The 24,632-nt window shown below is 42.6% G+C and overlaps 1 protein-coding gene across 4 annotated transcripts in view; it reads right to left on the reverse strand.

The window, feature by feature from the left end:
- The window catches only part of PIGG (phosphatidylinositol glycan anchor biosynthesis class G), an 85,613-nt gene that overhangs the window by 9,128 nt on the left and 51,853 nt on the right, over positions 1-24,632 (reverse strand). For 2 of the 4 annotated variants that reach the window (XM_032675441.1, XM_032675442.1), the window contains exon 12: positions 21,195-21,358. The exons of the other annotated variants lie outside the window; for them this stretch is intronic. In XM_032675441.1, the coding sequence (XP_032531332.1) occupies positions 21,195-21,358 (164 nt within the window). The remainder of the gene's footprint in view (positions 1-21,194; positions 21,359-24,632) is intronic. 4 annotated transcript variants of the gene reach the window in all.

Raw genomic sequence — 24,632 nt, forward strand, 5'->3', positions numbered from 1 at the left:
AATTAAAATGAAGGAATATCCAAAGTACTGAAGAGAAAGGGGGGACAATTTCTTCAGTGCACTGTGTATAATTCACGCATTGTATCAGAATACTGCCCTCAACTTTCTTCATAACTTTTTCTGGCACAATGGACAGAGACTCTTTATTCCTTGTGGTGCAATGAGAGGTCTTCTGGGATTACACAGGGATACTCATACTAAGCCCAAGTATCATACACACTTTTTACTTTGGCAAGTTTAAAGGAGTGTTGGATTTACAAATAATTTACACTAAGCTGAATTATTAAAAAGAACTATACTCATCATTAGCATAAAGACTGTGGAGCTCCACACACTTTCTCTTGGGAAAAAAATGGATTACAGTAGGATCTGTAAATCCACACCCTAGGATGTCTGCAAATGAGGAGACAATGCTAATACCGTGAAGCATAAAAGGAACAATAAACAAAAATGGTTTAATCTTGGCAAGAAATGAAGTGCAAGATCAATTTGATTTTTGAGGAAGATACCTTGATATAGTAGCTGTGGACCCTCTTTCTCACTGGACTCAAGCCGAGAAGGCAGACAAATCAGCACAGGATTTTTCATGCCATAGCTTTCGTGATACTTTAATGGTAATCTTGGCTCTGACACAGAAAATGTAAAGCAAACAGACAGGACACAACTTTCAGAAGATTGCAGATGTTAACTTTGCAGTTTGAGTATGTTCAGTAGGGCCAAGGAACTTAAAAGACAGCTCTGAGGAAAATGTGGACATCACCTGTTAGAGGGAGAAAAAGGAGACAGAAAGAATGAGGGCAATAGCAAGGAAATGGGAGAGCTTGAGAGCAAAAAGGGGAGACAGGGGAGCAGAGACAGAAGAGTGCAGGAGGGGGAGAGCAAGGGACAGAGGAAGCAGAATGAGAGGAAGAGAATAAGCAGAAAATGAAAGGAGTGTGAGTGAGGAGAGAAGGGTACAGGGAACAAGCACAGTGAAAGAGGGGAGAGAGAGGACAGAGGTAGGAAGAGAGGGAATGCAGGAGAAAGAGGGAGAGGTGGATCCAGATGGAGGTACACAGAGAGAGAAAGAGAGGACATGGGGAGAAGTAAAGAAAAAGGGAGAGGCAAGAGGAGAGAGACAGAAAGGGAGAAAGAGTAGAGGTAAGAGGAAATAAAAGAAAGGTGGAAACCCAGAAAAGAAGGCTAAGGGGGAAGAAGCACACACAGGGTAAAGAGCGAGGAGGGCAGGAAAGAGATAAAAGTTTGGGGCCTTTATGCAGAAAGAGAGTGTGAAAGAGGTGGGGAGAGAGCAATGGAGAAAAAACCTTCAAAGAGACTGAGAGAAAAAAAAGGAGAGAGATAAAGAGAGATTGACAAAGAAGGTGAGGAAAAGGGAAATGGGAAAAAGAAGGGTGAGATAAGAAAAAAAAGAGGGAGAAGAAGGTGGAAGACAGAAAGGAAGACAGAAAGACAATGAGGATAGAGAAAGAGGGACAGAGAGGAGAGAGAATGGGAAGAGAATGGGGAAAATAAATTTGACAGAGAAAGGCAGAAGAGAGGGGGAGATAAAGCAATAAAATGAGAGAATGAGGACAGGAAGAAGATAGAAAGAGGACTAGTAATAAGGAAAGATAAATGGAAAGAGAGGGAACGGGAACAGAGTGAGAGGGACAAGGGGGAGCAGAAAGAAACAAGGGGGAAAAGAAAGAAAGAGTGAGAAAAGGAGTGGAAAGGAGAGTAATACAAAGGTGGAAAGAGACCATGCATGAAGGAAACTGCATGTGCAGTGGAAATAAGAGAAGCAAAGTAGAGAAACTGGGCAAGTGAGAGGGAGGGGCAAGAAGGCTGGAAGGAGAAAGTGAAGAAGACAGAAGAACAAAGGTTGGCATAAGAGGGACAAGAGGTGAAGACAGGTTGAGAAAGAAGGGAGCACAGAGTAAGAGGAAAGAGGGAGAGATAGGAAGGCAGAGAGAGAGGCATGGAAGAGAATGGATGGTAGTGCTGTGGGTGGTGTGACACTGGGAGAGACGAGGAGTGAGTAGAGGGGGTGTGAGAGAGATGAGGGGACCGAGGGGAAAGGAGGAGTGAAAATGGGAATGAAAAAGAGGGTAGTAAGGAGGAAGATACAAAGGTGGAGTGGGACAGCAATGGCAGAAAGAAAGGACAAGTAAGACAAAAAGATATGCAAAGAAAAGAGGGCGACAGAGTGACAGAGACTTGGAAAGGAGTATGTGGGATAGACAGAGTGAGGGAGAGGCAAAGAAATATAAATAGAAGCAGGGCAAAGAAAGCAGAGTGTGACTGAGAGAGAAAAAAGAGTAGACAGAAAAGAGTGAGCAAGGAATAAAATGAGTCAGACAGAGGGAAAGGAAAGCAAAGGTAAGCAAGAAGGAAAGAAGAGTGAGAAGGAAAGGGCAAAGCATAGGTAGAGATTGACAGGGAGTGAACAAGAGAGAAGGATGCAGAAGCAATGAGGTAGCGGGTAAGACAGTGAGGATGACATGATGTAAAGAAGGAAAATTGCACAAGGAAGACACAAAGAAAGCCCAGGACAGAAAGAAACAGCATGCAAGAGAAAATGTGCACATGAGAGAGGGAAAGCCCTCACATGCAAGAAAGAGGGAATGAACATGACAGAAAGAAGAAAGGGCACAACAGAGAGGGAGCACAAGATAAAAGAGGAAAATTACATGTGAGAGAAAGGGACAGTGTGCACGCATGAGAGAGAAGCACCCAAAATTAAGGGAAAGAATACACAAGAGAGCAGAACCTACACAAAATCTATAAATAAAGTGGACAGATAACAAAGTGTTAAAGACAGAGAATGTGTGAGAGGTAGAACAAGAATGCAAAACAAAGTGTGTACAGGAGGTAAACATGAGATACAGAGAAAGCCTGACAAGAGAAACTGTATAACATAAGGGAAAGTGTTAACAAAAGAAAGTGCAAGGTAGACAAAGAAAAAGTGAGAAAAACACATGTAAGATACATGAAGTGCAGGGGAAAGTGAAGACCGAGCAGGAAAACAGGCAAAGGAAAAAGGGGGGGCATGAAGAGACAGCAATTGTGGTAAGGCATGTGACAGAGAAAGGGAAAATGTGCCTAAGGGAAAGAAATCAAGAGAGAAAGAGCAGAAAAGTGCATCAATGAGAGAGGGATGGTGAAAGAGAGAGAGGTTATGTACTGTGTGCCAGAGAGGAAGAGAAAGCTCACACATTAAAGGAAGAGTGAATGACAGAGAAGTGGTTAGAAGAGAAAGGGGAGGAAAGAGAAATCAAGAAATTATTGAAGAATGTGAAGTGTCCAAGAGAGGAACAGATGCACAGGACAGAGGTAAAGCATATAAGAGAGGGAAGGAAACCTTACACGATAGGGAGGAAGAGAAAGCATGCAAGAGGGAGTGAAACAGGGTGAGAGAGATGTTCAACAAAGAAGGAAATTATTTAAGAGGGGAAGTAGGTACAACAGGGGAACATATGTTAAATGAGAGAGATCAAGAGAGCATGAAAGTAATAAACATGTACAGTAGAAACAAGGAATGCTTGAGCAAACAAGAGGTAAAGCGTGTGTATGAGAAAGTGAAAGAGTGTATCACAAGGGGAATGTGCATGATAGAGCAGAACACTAAGTAAGGGAAAGCACCTGAGAGAAATATGAAAAGCATGAGAGAAAGATGAAAAACATCAGAAAAAAAAAGAGGAAAAGCATATCAAAGGAAGAAACTGAAAGTGCATGGGGAGGGTGTGCACATACAGGGAAGTGAGAGGAAATGTGAACATGAAGAGGAAAGGTGCAACAGAAAGAATGAAAAAGTGCCAGAAAGGGGAAAAGCATGGGAAAATAGATGGGTAAATGTGAGAAAGGGAATGTATGTACAGAAAAAAAAAAAAAAAAAGAGATGTTCATTAGAGATGGAATACGCATGTGAAAGACCAAAAGCATGTGACAGAACAAGAAGGTGCACAGTGAGAGGGAAAGCCTGAAAGTCAGCAAGAGAGAGGGAGGGAAAGGGCTGCATTAGGGAGGGAAAGGGTGCCCAAGAGCAGGAAAGTGCAAGCCAGAAAGAGAAGGTAGGAACAATCAATAGAGGGAAAGTGGAAGGTGCAAGATTAAGAAAGTGTGCATGACAGGAAAAACACGTGCAGAAGAGCGGGAGACACTACAGAGAGAGAAGAAAAGCATTTATGCAAGAGAGGGAAAACTTGAGAGAAAGTAAATGAATGGTAGTGTGCGGAAAAGAGAGAGGGGAAGCACACACAAGAGAGGAAAGTGTACAAAGATGAACAAGGAAAACTGCATTAGACAAAAGAAAAAGCACATGCAACAAAGTAAAAGCACGCATGAGAAGGATGGCATTCTAGAAATCTAAAGCATTAACTAAAAGGAAAGTGATGGAATGTGTGAAAGAGGGACAGAAAGCATGAGCAAAAGAGAAGAGGGGGAGAAAGCCCAAGTGAAGGTCGGAAGAAGAGAGAGGCAGTGTGCATAAGGGCAGAACAAGCAAGAGAGACTGGGAGACTGTTCAACTAAAACTAAATGTGGTAAAGGGAAAACATTAAAGACAGTGAAGTATAAAAGAGAAACAAAATGTGTGAGAGGGAACTCACGAGAAAAGGAAAAAAATGTAAGGAGTGCAGTAGGGGTAGGGAAGAGCATATGCAGAAGAGCCAAGGAAAGCATGCTAGGAAGGGAAGCCCTGTGAGGAAAGTGTGAGAAAGCAAGCAAGAACGTGAGAGAGGAAAATGTGTGATAAAGGAGGTAGGGTGTGAGAGATGTCTGATAGAGGGAGCCAAAGGGACAGTCAGGGTGGGAGGGGAGGGACAGCCAGAGAGGGGTGCAACAGAGAGGGAGAGACCCTGAGAGAGATAGAGTGGTGGAGGAGGAGTATGTGAGAGTGACAGAACCTGTGTGTGACAGTGAGTGCAAAGGTATGTGAGAGGCAAAGAGAGGAAGAAAGCAAGAGAAAATTTCAGAGGGAAAGTGAGGGGGCAGCAAGATGAATAAAATTATGGAGGAGAGAAATGCAGAGAGAGACAGAACTAGCAAGCAGATAGTGAGATGAATGCTAGTGAGAGACAGAAAGCAGCAGTAGTGACAGAATGTGCAGGGGGTAAAGTGAAGTGAGAGATGGTGAAGCACACGAGTGAGGAAGAAAACTACAAGAAGGTGAAGTGAGACAGCATGATGGAGGAAGAGCATAGAGAAGATGGGGAAGAACAGGAAAGCATGTGAGAAGGAAAGGAAAATAAGAGGAAGGGAAGGCAAGAAGAGATAATGAGAGAACAAAAGGGACAGCATGAGAGAGGGAGGAAAGAAACACAGGAAACCAACAGCAGGTGTAAGAGAAGTGCAAGGACGAGAGAGAACTGTGTGCCTTGTACAGCAATGCAAGAAAGGGGGGCAGCAGAAGAGCAAAGTTAACACAGAAGGGGCAAGGTGTGCAAGGGCAAGGTGACAACCCAAGTGAGACAGATACAGAAAGAAAGAGAAGGTATGAGAGTGCATTAAAGACAGAAGGAATGCATATTCAAGAGAAAGGACATGAACATGCAAGACAGCAGTAAGGCCATATGACAGAGAGGGAAACGTACAGCGAGTGACATAAAGCTAGAGAAGAGTAGCAAATGGAACAAGGACAGAGAGCAATAGAGAATGAAGTAGCAAGCTAGATGGGGAAAGCTTGAGCCAGATTCTGAAAGCATAAGTGAATGCAAAAATGCAAGAAAGAGGAAAAATGTGAGAAAGGTGGGAAAGCATGAGAGAGGAGGTTAGTTAGAAAGACATTACATGAGCTAAAAAGGGAAACAGTAAAGCACAAGGAAAAGGAAACACATGCAAGAGAAGCAAAGCATGAGAGAGCAAGCACAAAGACAAAAAGCACATGCTAGATAATCAAATTGCATGATAGCAGGAGGGAAGATGTGTGTGAGAGAGGGTATATGAGGTGGAGATGGGAAAAGTGTGTGTGAGAAAGCACGAGGTGAGGGGAGTATGAGATCAGCAAATGATATTAAGTTCAGGAGAAGCACATGACAGAGAGAGGCACTGCAGGTGAGTGGGAGGCAAATCATGTGCTGCTGGGAAAGTGTGTGAGGAAGAGGAGGCAAGTGACAGAGAGGGTGGGAGTTGAAGAAAGAGAGAGGTAGGGGAGAACTGAGGACAAAATGAAAAAAGGAATGACATGAGAGGGGGAAAGCTAGAGAAAAAGAGAGGAAGCAAGACAGAGAGATAGTGCCAGTGACAGCAGAAGAGAGGGAAGAATGACACTAGACAAGACAAAAAGCATGAGTGACATTGCAAGAACAAACAGGAAGGGTAATTGTGTGAGACAGCATGCAAGAGAGGGAGAAAGACACAGAAATGAAGAGTAATAAGACATGTGAGAGCGGGGAGTGCAAGAGAACGAGAGCAGCAAGCAAGGGAAAGCACGCACAGGAGATAATGAAAGCATGACAGGCAGAATTCATGTGAGAGGGGAAGCACATGAGAGAAAGGGGGTGCACGCAGAATGGAGGCTGTTGAGACAGACAAGATGCACCACACAGAGGTAAAGGGCACAACTGAAAGAGGAAAGGCTGTGGGAAGCCTGAGAAAGGGAGAAGGTGTGAGAGACAAAAGTAGAAGTGCAGAAGAAGGAAAGAGCTGAAGCATCAGAAAGGCAAAGCAAACAGTGATAGCAGGAGTGGGAGGAAGAAAAAGCACAGGTAAATATGCAAGCAAGAGGAAAAATGCAATCAAAAGAGAGAAGTGTGTGAGAGAGGGATGAAGCACATGGGAGAGGGGGAATGCAAGATGAAGAGTTGAAAACAACAGACATTGATATAGGGAAGCACCTGAGAAAGCATAAACACAAGAGAAATGGCAAACAAGTTAAGTGAAGTGAAAGTAAGAGGGAAAACACTAAAAAGAGGGAGGTAAAGCATGTCTGAGAAAGAAAACAGAGAGGTGTGATCCATGAGAGAGAGACATGCATGGGATGGCAGAGACATTAGAAGTATGCCAGTTAGGAACAGGGAAAGGAGAGAAGGCAAGGTGAGGGAAAGGGATTGAGGCAGAGAGTAGAAGTAGGAGAGAAGGGACCAGAGAGAGGGTGGCAAGAGATGCAAGGGGCAGCATAAGAGAGACAAGAAAAGCCCACCTAAGAGAATGAAAGCACAGGCAAGACGGAAATCACATCAGTGAGGGAAGTATGCCAGAGAGTGCAACTCCATGTGAGAGAGGCAAAGAGAATCCACAAGAGCAGGAAAGCATGTGAATGAGGCAAAGCATGAGCACAAGGTAGGCAAAGTGCATACTGGAGATGAAGCATGTCAGGTGGGGTGAGCAAGACAGGGCGAATGCTTGAGAGAGAAATTTGGAGGGAAAGGGGAGAGCAAGTACATCAGAGAGAGAGAAAAAGCATGACTGAGGAAATTGGGAAAATGATAGAGACAAAGAGGGCAGGATAACAAGGGCAAAAGATATGGATACTTAGGAAGAAGTAGGGGTAGCTAGCAACAAGAAGAGAGATAGCAAGCAACAGAGGTAAAGAAAGCATGAGAAATACAGAAAATGCATGCACCAAAGTAGAAAAATGTATCCTAGATGGAAAAGCACCCACAGGGGAGGAAAGAATGACAGAGAGAAGTGGGAGGGGTGAGAGGGAAGCACAAAAGAAAGTAGCAGCACTCAAGAAAGGCAAAGCATCCAAGAGAGTGAGGAAGGTCATGACAGAGGTAGTGTGAGAGAGGCAAAGAAAGTAAAGAAGAAGGAAGAGCATATGAGACAGGGAAAGTGAATGGGAAAAAAATGTCTGAGAAAAGTTATAGCAAGGAGGGTGAAGAGAGACACAGAGTGGGGAGATGGGAATGTCCAAGGAGGGACAGAGCGAGGGGGAAGGGAGACAAGGAAAGAGGAACAAGAGATTGAGAAGAAAAAGTGAGAGAAAGAAGGGGATTGAGAAAAACGGATTGTGGGAGAGAGGGGTAGCGTGAAAGAAGGTGGGGGGGCATAATACACAAAGCATGAGGGAGTGAAGGTACCAGCAGCAGAGAAAGGGATTGTGCAAAAGAACGCATGTTAGGGAGAGGGGTAGAGAAGGATAAGCAAGTGCAAGATAAAGAAGAAGCACATGCAAGGCTGAGAAACTATGGAGAGATGCAAAGCGCATGTGACAGGGCAAGGGAACCTGAGAGAAGGCAGGCTAAGAGAGAAGAAAGCACGTCACTTTGGGAAACTATGGAAAGGAGAGGGAAGGGAGAGAAAGTATGCCAGAGAAGAAAGATTATACAGGCAAAAAGCATTTGAGAGAGGGAGAGGGCAAATGAAGGGGGAAGAGAGAAGAAGTGAAAGTAAAAGGAAAATAAATTGAGATGGGAGAGAGACAAGAGTGTGAAAGGGAGAGAGTACAGGAGAGTATGACAGTGAAGGGGGGAAGAAAGATAGATATACGGATAGCAAGGGTTAGCAAGGGCTGGCGGAAGAGAGAAAAAGTATAGGAAGCATGAACAAAAGGAAAACTGGAAGAAGGAGATATGAAAATTGTGCAACAGGGAGAAAAGCATGCAGGATAAGGAAAGAGAGACCGTGAATGCAAGGTAGAGAAGTAAAAAGCACAAGAGTGAGAAGGAAACACAAGAGAACAAAGAAACAAACCAGTCAAAGCACATGAGACACAAAAGGATAGCATGAGAGAGTGTCAGAATGTGTGTAAGGAACCCAAATGCAGCCAAGAGAGACAGGGACAGTGGGGGGCATGCTGTGCATTAGAGGGAGGGATAATGAACGACAGAAAGCGGAAGGCATGAGAGAGAGACTGAAAGCATAAATACCATGCACAATAAAGGATGTGTTTCAGAGATGGACAAGTGTGCAAGGGGTGACTAAAAATAAGACTCAGCAGCAAAGCAAAAGAGAGGGAGGGAAAATGAGGAAGAACAAGGAAGGGACAGGGGTACAGGATTCAGAAAGATGAGAGGGAAAGTGAGGGAAAAGGGAAACATGAGAGGGACAACAACAGACAGCAAGCAATAGCACAAGCAAAAGAAAGAGCAAGTGGGAAAGTGAAACCAAAAGAGGAGAACTGCAAAAAAAAGGAACATGTTAGAGAAAGAGGAAAAACCTATCAGAGAGAGAAGGAAAGTGCATCTGAGAAAGAAGGGGAACTTGGGGTAGAAGAGAGAAAATCACACAGGAAAAATGAGAGCAAGAGAAAAGTGAGAGCAAGAGAAAGAGAAAGCAATGGGAAGACACCAGGGAGGAAAAGTGAGGAAGAAATGGAAAATAGAAGAGAAACATGCAGGAGCACAAACGCTCACAAGAACGTAAGAGATAAGGAAACCAAGAGAGAAGTGATGCATTTGGTCAGGCAACATACATCAGAGAGAGTAGATGTGTTTAAGGTTGTAGGAGAGGGGAAGGGTCTGTGAAAAAGGAGGCTAAGCAGAATGGGAGGGAAAAGCACACCTACAAGAGGTAGACAGAGTTTCTGTGAGAGGGGAGGAACAAGGCCAAGAGGTAGGGAAAGGCTTGGAGGCCAGAGGGAATTAAGACAGTGAAAAAGTACACTGCTAGGAGGGACAACATATCTAAGAGAGAGAGAGACAAATGGAAGGGCAGAGAGAGGGAGTCCAGAGAAAGCCCAAGGCAAGCAGAGACAAGAAGGCAGAAGCTAAACAAAGAGAAGAAATATAGAAGTGAGATTGGGGGTAATTTGTGAGGGGGGAGAGAGAAATACAGATGTTCTTTGTCTTAGCACATCTAATACAAAGGGAAAGCCCAAGAGACAGGTGTATAGAAAGGGGGAGAGAGAGTGGGATGCTGAGAGCAAAAAAGAGGGAGGGGGGGTAACAGAGAAATAGCAAGCAGTGAAGGGAAAGCACAAGTGAGACTGAAAGCACAAGAGAGAGGGAAAGTGCTTGCAAGGATGTGCCAAGAGGTGGCAAAGCACATGAGGAATGGAGAAAGTGCAAGAGGCAAAGCAAGGGAGAATGCAAAAAGGGAAGCACAAGAGAAAACAAATCATGGGAGAAGCAAAGTGAGTGAGAGAGAGAGGTAAAACATGTCTGGAAGAGAAGGAAAGCCGTGGAACAGAGATACAACTGAGAGAGGAAAAGCACATCTCAGGGAGGGGGAAAGATAGAAGACAGAGCAGAACAGATAAGGGAGCAAAGAAGAGAAGCCAGAGACAGATGGAGACAGAGACTGATGGGGATGAGAAAGGTGAGAAGAAAGAGATGGAGAGTGAGATGGAAAGTTCAAGAGGGAGAGGAATGGTTGGGAGGTGTGATTGAGAGGGAGGGATAGTGAGCAGAAGAGAGTAGTGAGACAGAGACTGGGACAGTAAGTGAGACAAGGACGACTGTGAGAGACAGAAAGCGTGAGGGAGACAAAGTGCTAACAGGGAAAAACTGAGAGATGGAAACGCATGAGAGGGCAGGAGACGCATGAGAGGGCAGGAGAGAACGTGAGACACAAAAGCAAGACAGAACAGGAGAATAAAGTGGCTAAATTGACACACTGACAGCAAGGCACATAAGATAGCAGCAAAATGCATATAAGAGAAGGAGAGTAGCAAAGCATGCACACAAGAGGCAAAGCTCATATGCACAAGAGGTAAAGCATGAGCACAGAAGACCGAGGAGAGAGAAAACATGCATTCAAGCAAAAAAGAGAGAAAGGCAAAGTACATCCACATGCAAAAAGGGAAGCACAAGAGAAAACAAATCATGGGAGAAGCAAAGTGAGTGAGGGAGAGAGGTAAAATACATGAGAGGCAAAGCGCAAACGAGGGAACGGCAGAGCACACAAAAGGTAAGCTCACATGAAAGGTAAAGTGTGTGAGAGAGAGGCAGCATGCATGCAAAGAAAACATGCACATGGGAGTGAAATGTCCCTAAGGGGGGGAAGTGTGGAAGAGGGGGAAAATGCATGCAAGAAGGGGAATCACATAAGTGGAGGGAAGTACACACAAGAGCCAAAGGGCAAAGCACAAGGGCAAAGTGACAGAATGAGATAGGGAAGTACAGAATTACAAGGAAAAAAGCACATGAGAGAGGCTCAGCACAATATACAGGTGAAAGGCAGGAGAGGCAAAACATGCAGGAGAAAGCAAGCATCAGGTAGCAGGGAAAGCATGAGAGGAACATACATGCAAGAAGCAGAGCATATTAACAACCATTAACCCAGCACAGCCAAGTCCACCCCTAAACCTTGTCCCAAAGTGCCACATCTACACATCTAAGCACGTCCAGGGATGTTGACTCAACTATTTCCCTGGGCAGCTTGTTCTAATGCTTGACAATCATTTCAGTGAAGAAATTTTTTCCCAATATCCAATCTAAACTTCCCCTCGCACAGCTTGAGGTCACTTCATTTTGTCCTATCACGTGACACTTGGGAGAAGAGACCAACCCTCACCTTGCTAGGACTTTCTGGTAGTTGTAGAGAATGACAGCCTCCTTTTCTCCAGGCTAAACAACCCTGTTTCTCTCAGCTGCTCCTCATAACACCTATGTTCCTGACCCTTCACCAGCTTTTTTGACCTTCTTTGGGCACACTCCAGCACCTCAATGTCTTTCTTGTAGAGAGGGGTCCAGAACTGGACACAGAACTTGAGATGAGGCCTCACCAGTGCCAAGTACAGGGGGGCAGTTCCTGCCCTGGTCCTGCTGGCCACAGTATTGCTGATCCAGGCCAGGATGCTACTGGCCTTCTTGGCCACCTGGGCACACTGCTGGCTCATGTTCAGCCTGCTGTCAACCAGCACCCCCAGGTCCTTTTCTACTGGGCAGCTTTCCAGCCACTCTGCCCCCAGCCTGTAGCACTGCATGGGTTGTGACTGAATTTTAGGACCTGACACTTGACCTTGTTGAACCTCATACAACTGTCTTGGCCCATCAATTCAGCCTCTACAGATCTCTCTGCAGTGCCTTCCTACCCTTCAGCAGATCAACATCCCCAGCCAACTTGGTGTCATCTGCAAAGTGACTGAGGGTGCACTTGATCCTCTCATACAGATCACTGATAAGGGTATAGAAGAGGGATAGGCATAGCACATTAGAGTAAGGCAAAGGCTGTCAGAGAGAGGGAAATACAGGTGCAGAGAGAAAGAGAGGGGAAGCCTCAGAATGAGAGGGAATGTGAGAGGGGGAGAGAAGTGGGAAGGGGAAGAGGAACAAGGAGACAATGACAGAGGGAAGAAAGGAGGGGAAGCCACTGTGTATGTGGAAGGACTTAAGAAAGCATCAAAGACAGAGACAGGAAATCCCTGAGGGAAGGAAAATGCAAATCTGAGGGGAAGAAGATCAGGTTCAAGACAAGCCAAAAGCAGGGTATGGCTGGGAGAAGCTTTACAGATTTAGTGGAAAAGCTATACAGACAGAAGGTACAGGGAGCGAGTGGGAAGGAGAAAGCACAAGAGAGATTCTGCAAGCTTAAGAGAAGGAGAGTGTATGAAAGAAAGAGAAAGTCTGTCAGAGACTGGAAAGCATACAGAGCAGAAAGTAAGAGACAAAGAGGCAAAGTGGCAATGAGGAAGGGAAGGGCTAGGGGAAGAAAAGGTATGCAAGAGAGAAGATGTGAGAGAGGAGGAGGACTCAGGTAAAAGATTTAACGTGGAACAGAGGGAGAGTGCAAGGAATTTGAATTTGAAAGCATCTGAGTCTGTGTGCAAGCTGGAATGCCTTGTGAGACACAGGAAAGCGTGCAGGAAAGGAGAAAAGATACAGAAGGGAAAGGAAGACACTAAAAGGAAAAACAAGAGAGAGAAGGATGCACAAGACAAAGATACACAGGAGACCAAATGTGCACAAGAAAGTAAGCACAGGAAAGACAAGCACATTCAAGTGAAAGAAGGAGAGCATTCCCGTGCATGCAAGAGGGAGAAAGTGCATGCACAAGGAGAATGCATGCATGAGAGTGGGAAGCATGCAAGGAGGAAGCTGCAAGATGGGAACACACAGAGGAGGAAAGGAGCACCCGAAGAGACAGAAGTGTGTCAGCCTGGGAAAGAGCATAAAAGTGAGGGAAACATGAAAGAGAGACAGAGAGAGGTATGTGAGAGAAGGTGGAAGGCTGTATGAGAGGGGCAGAAGTGCATTAGAGAAAGTGGAAAGAGCACACAGGGCAGAGAGAACGCAGGTGTGAGAAGGAGAAAGCACGGCTGGGAGAGGCAGAAAGTGAGCATGAGAGAGGAGAAAAGCATGATGCATAGTCATGAAAGGAGAAGTCTGAGGGAGAAAGCACGTGAGGAGGAAAGCGCATGCGGAAGCATAAGACTGGGGGAAGCACGCTTGCAAAGGGACAGAAGTATGAGAGGGACAGAAGTGAACTGGGGAGGAGAACCGGAGAGTGGGGAAGCCCATGGAAGGGAGGTAAGCAACTGTGAGGAGAGGAAGCACGTATGTGAGAGGTGGGAAGCACAAACGTGTGAGAGGTGGGTAAAGTCTGCACACAGAAAAGGCAGGGAACATCCAAGTATGAGGGATGATGAAAGCACAGGCGTGAGAGACAGGGAAAGTGCACAAGGAGGGCAGGGGTCTGTGATAGGCTAGAAAAGCAAGAGAGAGGAAAAGCTGGGGCGGGGGATACAGGGAGAAGACAGGTGTAGTGCAAGACAGAGAGAGAGACTGGGATAGCAAGAGAGAAGCTGTGTAAAACCACACCCAGGTGCCCCAGTTTGGCTGGGACACCTCATGTGCATGAATAAATATGTACTCTTGTAATTCTGTGCTTTCTGTCCTGGTGAGTCAGAGAGAGAGAGGGAAAGCACACAGGAAAGTGCAACTTCATTTTATAGCAGCACCAAGCTTCATAGCCCTTCCTCTACTATCAGCTGTGTGGACTAATTAAAATCTTCTTAGATGCCAGTACAGACAAACCTAACCCCTTTCATCAGAATGGACTAAAATTCTGTACCCAGTACCTACAATTTTTGAAAATAACATGCCCCATGACCACCTGTTATCCTGCAATTCTCATGAAAGTTAGCTTTCCTCTGTTATGTTCCAGTAGCTATGGTTCAGTAACAATAGAAAGAACTGCCATAAGTTGATTTACAGATTCAAAACTTAACCAACATTCCTTTCATTATTTTTTCACCTTTTCAGTGGTTTTTTAAGTCTTTCTAGAGTCCTGCTAGCAGTTTCTGGCTAGACTGTCATTATTCTTTGAGGATACTCTGTGTGCTTACCATTGGATCATAAAATTTCCCCTAGGTTACTCATGCTCAACATTGTTAATGCTGATTCTCTTAATATATTTAATAAGCTTATGTGCGTATTGACATTGAATAAACTTTTTTGTGTCAGCAGCTTTTGGAAACCTAACCATACAGGATGACAGAAAAATATTGTCTCACAAGACAGAGATTCCAAATAAAAATAAAGGACAAATACAGTAAAGTGATACTGCATACCTGCACTCTAGGTAGAGTAAGCGACAGTTTGCAGCTCTACAGATGTACTGAAAACTGGAAGACTGTACAGTCAACTAAGCTATACGCTCTTAAGCATATCTCTGTAAGTCACATGAACACCAGAAGAGCAAGAGGAAGAAGACAATGTAACCATGACAACCTCAAATCAGAGCTTGGGCAGAAACAAAAAAGATTTTCAGAACGCTTTCAATTCAATACTACTCACAAAGAAAAAGTGACAGACCACTTTAATTAAAAAGCATATCTGATGTGCATATGTGACATGATCTCTACCCAAGCCTGCAGTCTGTTGATGAGAACAACCTCATAGCAATGGCAGTATGTAGCATCAATAAGACCATTTAAAAGCTGAGTGGCTAACTCTACAATGCATTTGGGCAGTAGCTAGCACACTGGAGCATGAGTTGTCAATTAGGGGAATCAGTCACTACTAGAAAACAAACCTTGTGTTGGATATGCTCACTCTATCAAAAACTACATCATAATTTTTTAAGTTATAAATCTGTTCAGATGCTTACTGTCTATCTACAGAAAGCAAAAATAAACTAACCTGACCCCAAATCTGTGTACATTTATAAATCTGTGCGCGCCAATTTTCCTTATATTTACACAGAAAGTGCTCCAACTCCTAAAGCACAGCTGCAAAGCTGGTCCATGGAGCAAGACGATGGCATCTGTTTTGCAAATGGCTTTGAAGCAACTTGTCATTCCTTTATAACAAAGGCAACTCTACTTTGCTGGATCACTTTCTAATAAGAAAATACTTTTCAATGCTAAAAGTCATGGATGCCTGATGGAAACCTCACAGGAAAAGTTAGTGTCTCCCCAATATGACAAAGGAATGAATCCATCACAGAGCAGTATGAGAGGAATCTTCAGCTACCTCTACAATGACAGTATCTCAGGAAATACTCTTCCAGCTTGTGGCAATAAAACCCCAGCCCAACTTTATCAAATGACTTCCAGATTTCCATGCACATCAGCAAACAAGTAAATAACTTCTTCTGTACTGTTTTTATTTATTTAGAGAGTGGGGCTGCTAGCAGCACAATAGATAAAAAGTATTACCATTCTAGAGAATGCAGTAGTGTATATTCTTAGATGTAAACATTTTTTCAGCTTTAATTAACCTAAGAAGAGAGAATAGAGTGAAACCCAAAGAATAAAAAACTACTTGTATAAAATACTGAAGGGTTCAGCGTAAAATGTTTGTATCGTTCCTTTGTCTTTAAGGAGGGCTACACTTTCTGCCTAGGACTCAAAAAAAAGAAGTCCAGTTTATGTCAGAAAGAAAAACGGTTAATGTATTAACATGGATTGTGAATGGGGGACTCAATGAATCAAACACACAAGGCTAAAAATGGCAAAAGCTGATATTAACTGCTGAAATTCCTTTAGCTAGCATGCCTTCCTAATTGTGTTTAGATCAGTATTATAAAAGAATTCACAGCAAAACTTAAGTTTGCTGTGCTGGAATCCCACATTAAGAAAGTCAAGGCATAACATTAAAGTTATGCAACTATTAACACCCTCCTGCTGGGCATAACTTCCATTTTCAACATCTGAAAGCCATTTACTAACATGAAAACTGTTACAACTTTTATCACTGAGGAAGAAAAGCCAATACACGTGCAGCCTTCAATGCTAGGAAACAGCCACCAGTTCACCCTGACACTTAACTCATGAAACCAATTAAAACGCAGATTCCAATGTGCAGGTAATCTAAAAACTACCACAGGCCTAGCTGAAGAGTTGTAATTACAGAATACTGTGAACATCACCCACATAACAATTTTGTTTGGGTAGGAACTTGAAAAACTGAATCCATCTGGAGTGTACTGCACAGTGAGGCCATATAATATAGGTCAGATGATCCAACAACATGGCCCCTTTCCAGTCAAGGATCCAAAAATACAAAGTTCTACCTCAGATCAGACCACTGTAAAAACTATCCTTTACACGAATGAGGGCTGGCTCCCTGGAATTTATGCAAGTCACACACAGAATACTTGGTTAAGTTCAGGCATCAGTTTAATCAGTACTCCCTGTCTCAAAAACAGTTTCAAGAGTTATTGCACAGTTTCCATGGAGACTGAACCTAAAGAATTCTTCTTTCTATTTCTGTCTGTGAAAATCCCATCACATTTAAGCTGCCAAGTTTCTCAGGAGAGCCTGAAGGATTAAAAGTGGCAGTTATATCCATGTTAGTGTCTATCACATGCCACTTAATTATTTTGGAAACATATTTACCTTCCATATGAGGAAAATATCTTACAGTTTGATCAGATGGAAGCAAATTATTTAAGGACTTCCAACTACATTTCCACAGAAAATATATTATCTGAAAACCTCTTTATCTTCTATTCCATCTTACCATACTGGCCAAAGATACATGAGCTTACATGTATTCTAATGCACTTCCACCTCACAAGTAGGCTCTTAATGTCTCTGACTGCATGCCCACAGGCAAACTGATGCAGTCAGGCTAGGAAAAGCGAATAGTCAAGTGGAATGAATATTATTGAGATACCGCACAAAGTCCACCTGGAGGCCAGTCACTAATGATCAACAGGATGTCACACTGGGGCCAATACCATTTCATGTCTTCATTAATGACCTGGGTGATGGGACAGAGTGTCCCCTCAGCCAGTCTGCACACAACAAAGAACAGAGAGGAGTGCTCGGTTCAAGAGGTGGGTCTGCAGACGGGTCTGCTGCCACTCAGGGGCATCTCAACAGGCTACAGAAATAGATTCACAAGAAACTCAAGTAGTTCAACAAAGGGAGATGCCAAATTCTGCACCTGGGGAAAAGTAAACCCATGCACCAGAACAGGCTTGGGACTGACCATGTGGAAAGCAGCTTGGCAGAGGGCATATGTTACTCCTGCTGGACAAAAAGCTGAGCATGAGCAGCAAGTTGTTCCCATGAAACAACCCAGGGCTGCAGTTGGAAAAGTAGAGCCAGCAGGTTGAAAAAAGTGATCTTTCCTCTCTGCTAAGCAGTGGTGAGATCTCATCTGGAGTCTGGATCCAGTTGTGGGCTCCCAGTAAAAGACAGACATGGGTGTACTGAAGTGATCCACTGAAGCTCACAAAGACGATTAAAGGATTGGAGCATCTGACATATAGTGGGAGGTTGAGAAAGCTGGGATTGTTAGCCTCGAGTAGAGTAAGTTCAGCAGGGTTCTCACCAACCGTTCATAATGTCTCATGGTCAGAGGTGAAGAAGGTGTACTGAGACTCTTCTCACTGGTGCTCAGTGAAAGGGTGAAAGTCCAATGGACATAAATTGATATACAACAAATTCCACTTAAACACCAGTAAACAACTGGTTAACTGCAAGTGTTGCCATACACTGGAAAGGTTGCTCAAGGAGGCCCTGGAGTATCCCTACTGGCTCTAGCTGACCTTCCTTTGGGACAGGAGGGCTTGACTCCAAGTACTCAAGTAGTCTCTGGTTTCATAAATTCAAAATGAAGACAGAGAAAAGGTATACATGTGTACTTGCCCTTAGGCAGTGATGCCCAAGGAACTCAGCTTCAAAGAACTTCGTCAAGAAGCTCTGGTAAGCCAACACAACGGATGCAGCTGTGAATTACATGGGCTCTGCTAAGCAGCTGGAATAAACAAAAATAGCCCTGAAGTCAGTTTTCCCTGTCTAGGTCAACCTCCTCTTTTAGAGCTGTTGCTCTAAAAGAGGTTGCAGGATGCTGGGCTCTTTGCTAAGAACGGCACTGCTGAGTGGTTCTGGGGACATCCATTCATCTAAGACTGTATCAGGATGGGTCAGAAATCTTGACGACATCCTGTGGCAATATAATGGGACCCACTCAGCATACTCCACAAAGGAGGGCAGCTGATTCTTTTAGACCTTCCCATCTAGAGGAAGCGGGGAAAGGATCTTCATCTTGTTCTCAGGACCACATTAAAAAGGGTTTGAATTTCACTGACCAAGGCACATTGCTTATAAGACAGTTATCAAGAAGCTTTTATAAAGAAGATCCTATAGCACTTAGCAGTTTTTTTAAGAAGTTCAGTGTCCCATACATTTAAGAAAACACATGAAGCAAATGACCCTCTGCCTTCTGCATTTCCAGCTTTGGTTCCAATGAATATCAACAAGGTAATGAGACAATCATTTGGACAGCAATGGCAAAGCACAGGAGTAAAATAAAAGGTATACAGACCAAGTTCTGAGCAGATTAACATACCAATTTAAGTAAGTCCCAGCAGCTAGAGATTCCAGTCCATTCTTGTGCACTGTTTCATAGAGGAAACAACCTTACCAATTGACCCAAATGAATCTTAAAAATGGCTACAGACACAAGCTGCTCAATGGAATCTACTTACATAAGTGATGTGGGTAGCTACCCACTTGAGCACAGGTTAAACCAGCACTGTACCTGGCAACACTAATAGCTGAGCTTTTAATCTGCAAAAATTCAACCAAGAAAACATCAGAACAACAACCAACACTACTACAGAGGCATATTATTTGAAACAACATTAAACAAGTACAGATAAAGATTTTGTTACAGAAAGTTTTTCATTATTTTGTTAGAAGAGCTTTCAAAAAACATGCTATATGGTATCATTTTCTCTTCATTGTATGTTAGTGTTCATCACAGTCTGCATTGAAACTGCAGCTCTTTAAATTATGGGAACTCTTACTCTTTCCCCTTCCCTCCCCAAACAATAGCATGAGCAGTTTACTGTGCTCAGAGTCCTCCAAGCACAAGCAAAAAGTGTCAGTTTCAAAGCACCTACAGTGTAATAGTGAAGAATGGATAGTGGGCCTGCTAAAAAAAACCCAACATGACATGAACAAGGTTGTGAACAGTGAAACCATACAGCACTGTTTTAAACAAAGCATGGCAGAGGTATAAAAGAATTGGGAAAAACGGGACATTAACAGAATCCAAGCAATACCCGGGTCCATGGGTTACATGTTTCCTAGAAGACAAGTGGCAGCAGTTTTTATATGTACATGAGCACCCTTCTTAAAGAGAGTTGAAAGAACAGAGAAAACTTGAAGAGCTCGGATACTAGAAAAATGTATTGATGGAGCAAAGGAGTAACTAAAGCTAAACTGAGGAGCGTTAGAGTTAAAACTTAATCTGGTGTCAAGTCACCAGGCAGTAAGGAAAATTCAAGAAAAGGATCTCTTGTCTCTTAGGATCAAGACATCAATCATTAGTGTATTCCACATCTACTCCTCCTGAAGCAAAAATAATATCAGAATGAACAGAGAAAAGGCTGGCTTTCAGAAGCCAGAACACCAGTACTTAGACTGTACCAATCTATGTAAGACCAAAAATGACTTCAAGCTAGCTGGCCTCAGGCTGAGAGGTAATGTTCTAGAGTGAGTCTCAATCTACACTAAGGCATGCATTACTAGAGCAATACAATGGTCCAGCACTGGGCTGCATAATTCCACAGCAACCAAGCAGAGTTTCTAGACATCTTTAAAGAGCAATATAGCAGACAGACAAATAAGCCAATAAAGGTTAATCACTGTGAATATCTGTTAGAGGTGCCTGTTAATACAGAACAATGGAACACAGTGACTGTGCAGGGATTTAGTCTGTTGGAACAGGCCCCTGCTGGCCCAAAAACCTCCCCTAGACAGTGCAGCTGGATCAGCTGGGGATCCCATATCCTTACACCTTTAATGAACACACATCAGCCAACACAAGTTCACAGTGTAGGCACAGCCCAAAACAAACAAGCAGAAGACAAAAGTCAAAAAAACAAAAAGCACTGACACAATGAGACTGGATGACACTGTAGATAAAAGGAAGTCAGAGATTTACAGAGGATGACAATGCATAAGGCAAAAACCTGTGATAAACTCAATACTGCCTAAAAATCCCACCTGCCAATCCTACTGCGACATTTTCTTCATCAATAAGAAAAAAAATGCATTTCAATTCCACAGATAACAGAGAAAAGACTCTGAGATAGTAAGAATTTAGTCACTGTCAAATGTTATTTCTGTGAAAATATATCAGGTTTTTGAATTTTGGCATTGATAGGATACAATAAAGAACTCACAACTCCTCTGTCTATTTTAACATTCTGCATCACTCCCTTTGAGTACCCTGAATGATGAGTTAAAAACAATTTTAGAGAGTCCAATTGAATTTTACATGTACACTCTTAAATTACCACGCATTTTTCAACTGTCTTCTTAAAACTCTGAAGCACTAACTCATTCTAACTTATCCGCCACACAAGATACCCAAAGCACAAATATTTTATCTACAAATGACTGCAATAACCAGTAACATACAATAATATAAGTACGGTTTATTCATAAAACGTTGCATGTCACTATGTCAAAGAAGGACAGACATTCAAAGAACACCACGTTAGTTAAGTGTGAATCCTATTCTATTCCTTTAAAAAGTCTTTCTCGGGTCTCTGACTCAATAGGTTCCGAGAAGAATGTTTTTAGGCAGAACATGCTGTCACAACAAGCGTAATAAAATTTTAAGTAATTTAGCACAGCAAACTGAGAACGCATTCAGAGAAAAAAAAATTAGTGAAACATACATGCGTATTCCCAGCGCAAAACTTCTGCAAATAAAATGAAACTGGAAGAGCTGGGTGATACAAATTCATGCCAAAGAAAGAACATGCATTTTCTTAATAGAAAACTAACTTCCAAGGGGAAAAAAAAAAAATAAAAAATTACGTGGCCAAAAAGTATTTCTTTGACAAAACATACACTTTATGGATGGTGTTTATATCTGCAGTACACAGAGGAGCATTACTTTAGTTCAAAGCACGATTACCTGCTAACTTCAGAACTTAAGTAGCACAGCAGATGAATGGCCCAAAGAAAAGGTCCTGCATATGTTGCAAACGCCGTAAGGAAGATAGCTGGTATCTCCACATAGCTTTCTAGTCCCACAAAACCTGCTGAAACATCCACAGTAGCAATGCCATTCGAATTTCCCTGAAAATAGAGATAAAATTGCAAATACTCAAATATCCCCAAAGACACATTTAGAATACATTAGAATAATATTAATTGTTGCACCATTTAAACACTTACTCTTTAAGCCACTTTACAGTACAGCTATATTCTTTACATCTGAATTTTAATAAAACAGCATACCAAACAAATGCTTTTATTTAGGATTTACAGACTAATGAAGGCATAAACAGCATGCTATTTTGCATATTTTGTCTGCAAATAAACATGACTATTGTTTAATAAATTACATTAAAAATAATCTAAAGAAAGCACCTACACTTTCTGATTTCAGTTGCACTAATGGAAAAAAGCATTTTTCATCACACATGCTTCAAACACAAGATTTTAGGACTGCTGCCTAAAATTACACCAGGAAATAAATATTTCTTGCCCTTAGAGACAACAGGACTCTAATTTAGAGCTGTAATGGAACATTACATCGCCCACCTGCCTGTCCCATGGCACAAGTGTCTGCATGTAAACAGATTAAGACAGGAAAATTTAGAAAGGTTTCTGCTACCCAAGTCTTATTACCACAAAAGGACTGCACTGAAATGGACCAAAAGTCAGCCTAGATAGCCTGAATCATCAATAAAAGACATTTAAAACCTAGTAAACGAAAAATAGAAGGAACATACAGCAATTAAAGTATCAAGACTTGTGTATTTTATGTAGTTTTCCAGTGATCAAAACCACTAGATACCAAGGAATAACATAAAATTGAAGGAATTGTTTTGACTGAAAATCCCCAAGTATTTAACTTTACTCAAATACCTAAAGCAGCAAATACACCCTGTGATTATGGCAGAACAGCCAGTTACCCCAGGAAAGAAGTGCTATCATCATATACACATCTGTCACAGAGCCCAGAGTGCATGAAGAAGCACCAAAAATAGGCAGTTTTTCAGGTACATAACTAAGGATGGCACCAGTGACAGCAAAAAGAAAAAAACTGTTCCTGAAACAGCTCTAAAATCTAAGAGGAGAAAGCCATCCATGTTGACAGAACCCTTCAGAGTTCATTACAAGTAGTCACTGCCCTCGTGGATCCTACCATGAAGATGTCCTCAACATGTAAGGGGAGTCTGAAGCTGTAAAGAGGGCAGAAAGGTATGAATTTTACAAAGACATCATACAGCAGAAAAATCTTGACTTATGACCGTACAGTCTTCCTCATTTTGTATTTCACCATGCACCACTGTAGTAAATTACTGTTACACTGCACCAGTGTAATAAATTACTGTTATGCATTTAGTGTAATTTTAAGCAATGACAGGAACAGAGCAAAGAATAACTAATGATGAGCAGCTAAAGAAAGGCATATCTGGCCCTAGAATGTGTAAAATGAGATGGAAAAGAAAGCTGTAAATTAAGGCTACTCCTCAGGTTTAAGGGGTATAGACTGAGGTCATGGCAAGAGCAGAAAGGTCAAGTGCAGCACTTTGAAAGCAGGGCAGGGTGCGCTCCTCAACGAAACAAAGGTTTGACAGGGACAGGTAGGGAGAGAACCTGCCTTCTTTTGCCCCTGTCCCTGTCCACAACAACAGGTCTTTTCCCCACCACAACTTATTTTCACTCCCTCCTTTCTCTGCGTGATGTGTGCGAGTAGAAAAGCTGAGACATCAGGAGACCATGCTCATGGCACGAAGAGCTGAAACATCTCTTTAACACTGTTTACTCCACCTTGTTCTACACCTACATCATTTTAAACAAAGTCAAAGACAGAGGGAGTGAACTCAGTGTAGAAGGAACTCAGTGAGTTGAGGAGAAGGGCGGATAGCACTGTTTCTTGCTGGCTTCTTCTTGCCCTCACTACCTTCCCAAGGGGAGTACATCTTTTTGCCCTGTTCTGCAGGACCAGTGACATGCACTGCAGTGTTGCATTTATTCTTGCTCTTTCTCTCAGGTAGTGGGATGGAAAGGTTCCCCAGGATGCCAAGGTTCTGCTGTCTGCAGACAGACCCTTGCAGGTTTCAAGACCCCAAGCAATCTGGTTTGAACCTCACAGCTGACATTGCTCTGAAAACAGGGTGGAACTGTGGGCCTTCTGGAGTCCTCTCCAATGTAAATCACCCTACAAGGCTTTGAAATCATAACAAGAGAAAGCTACAAGCCATTTGCTACAAGCCATTTGAAAACATCACTCAGTCCATCTCTTTACCTAGAGGTAAGATGAATTAGATATAAATTATTCTAAAAATGTACAAACCTATTCTCTTTTCTTCCAATGATAAAAAGCACCAGAAAGTATAAACAAGTCTTAAAGGTTTTGAGACTGTATTTTCCTTCTCCTGTTCTGCAGATATACTGCACTAAGGATGGGAACAAACCCACACTAATAAATAAACATGTGGAATTTTTGTTCATTTATAAGCTTTCATCCAAGGTAATGAAAATATTTTTAAGACATAGTTGCTGCAAAATAGATTTTTTTAGGAGGTGCTTTAGTTAAGAGAAACAACCAACTCATCTGTTTCTATTCTCACTGCATTTGAAGGGCAAGTGGCAATGATAAAGATACAGCATACTTTTGAGAAGTTACTGATGAGTGACAAGATGTGGACGACATCTCAAGAGCTTAAGAGAACACAAACAACCATTCAAGTTCATTGAAAAATTCAAGAGGTTCTTGAGCTTGCAATATATTAATAAATAAGAAGCATTCTGACAAAATGCATTAATTTAATATATTTTTGACAATACTGGAGTATTTTTAACTTTAACTTTTGCACAAAGTGTTAATAAAGCAAAGACCTTACTTACTAAAACAAGATTAAAAAACAAATTGGTTTTACCCAGTTCCACATAAATAACACGGTAGTTTATCCAGACAATCTCTAAAAACCTCCAAGCATGATGACTGTACCTATGTGAGCAACCTTTTCCACTGCTTACTATTCACAAAAATCTTGCTAAAAGGCTGGAAAAATGAGATAATGTGTAGTTTTCCCATTTAAGTTACAACTATTCAATAAATTTGCATTTTAGGTTCAAATCGTGAGAGAACAGAAAAGGCCAGCTGGTTCTACAAGGGAAGGTAAGCTGTGAAATGAGCATGAAAACAAGGCAGGTGAGAGCAGTAAGTCAGGACTGTGCAGTGGCAAAGTCCAGATCAGGGCTGGATCTGGAGACAGTGATCAGGGCCAGACATAATCCAGGGATTACAAATCTGTCCAAGATTAGGCCAAAAAGCCCAGCCACCAGGTCCAGGCCTAGGTCAGGATCAAGGAAGTACAAGGCAAGCACAGACACA

The sequence above is a fragment of the Chiroxiphia lanceolata genome, chromosome Z (assembly GCF_009829145.1).
Source record: "Chiroxiphia lanceolata isolate bChiLan1 chromosome Z, bChiLan1.pri, whole genome shotgun sequence".
Lineage (NCBI taxonomy): Eukaryota > Metazoa > Chordata > Aves > Passeriformes > Pipridae > Chiroxiphia > Chiroxiphia lanceolata.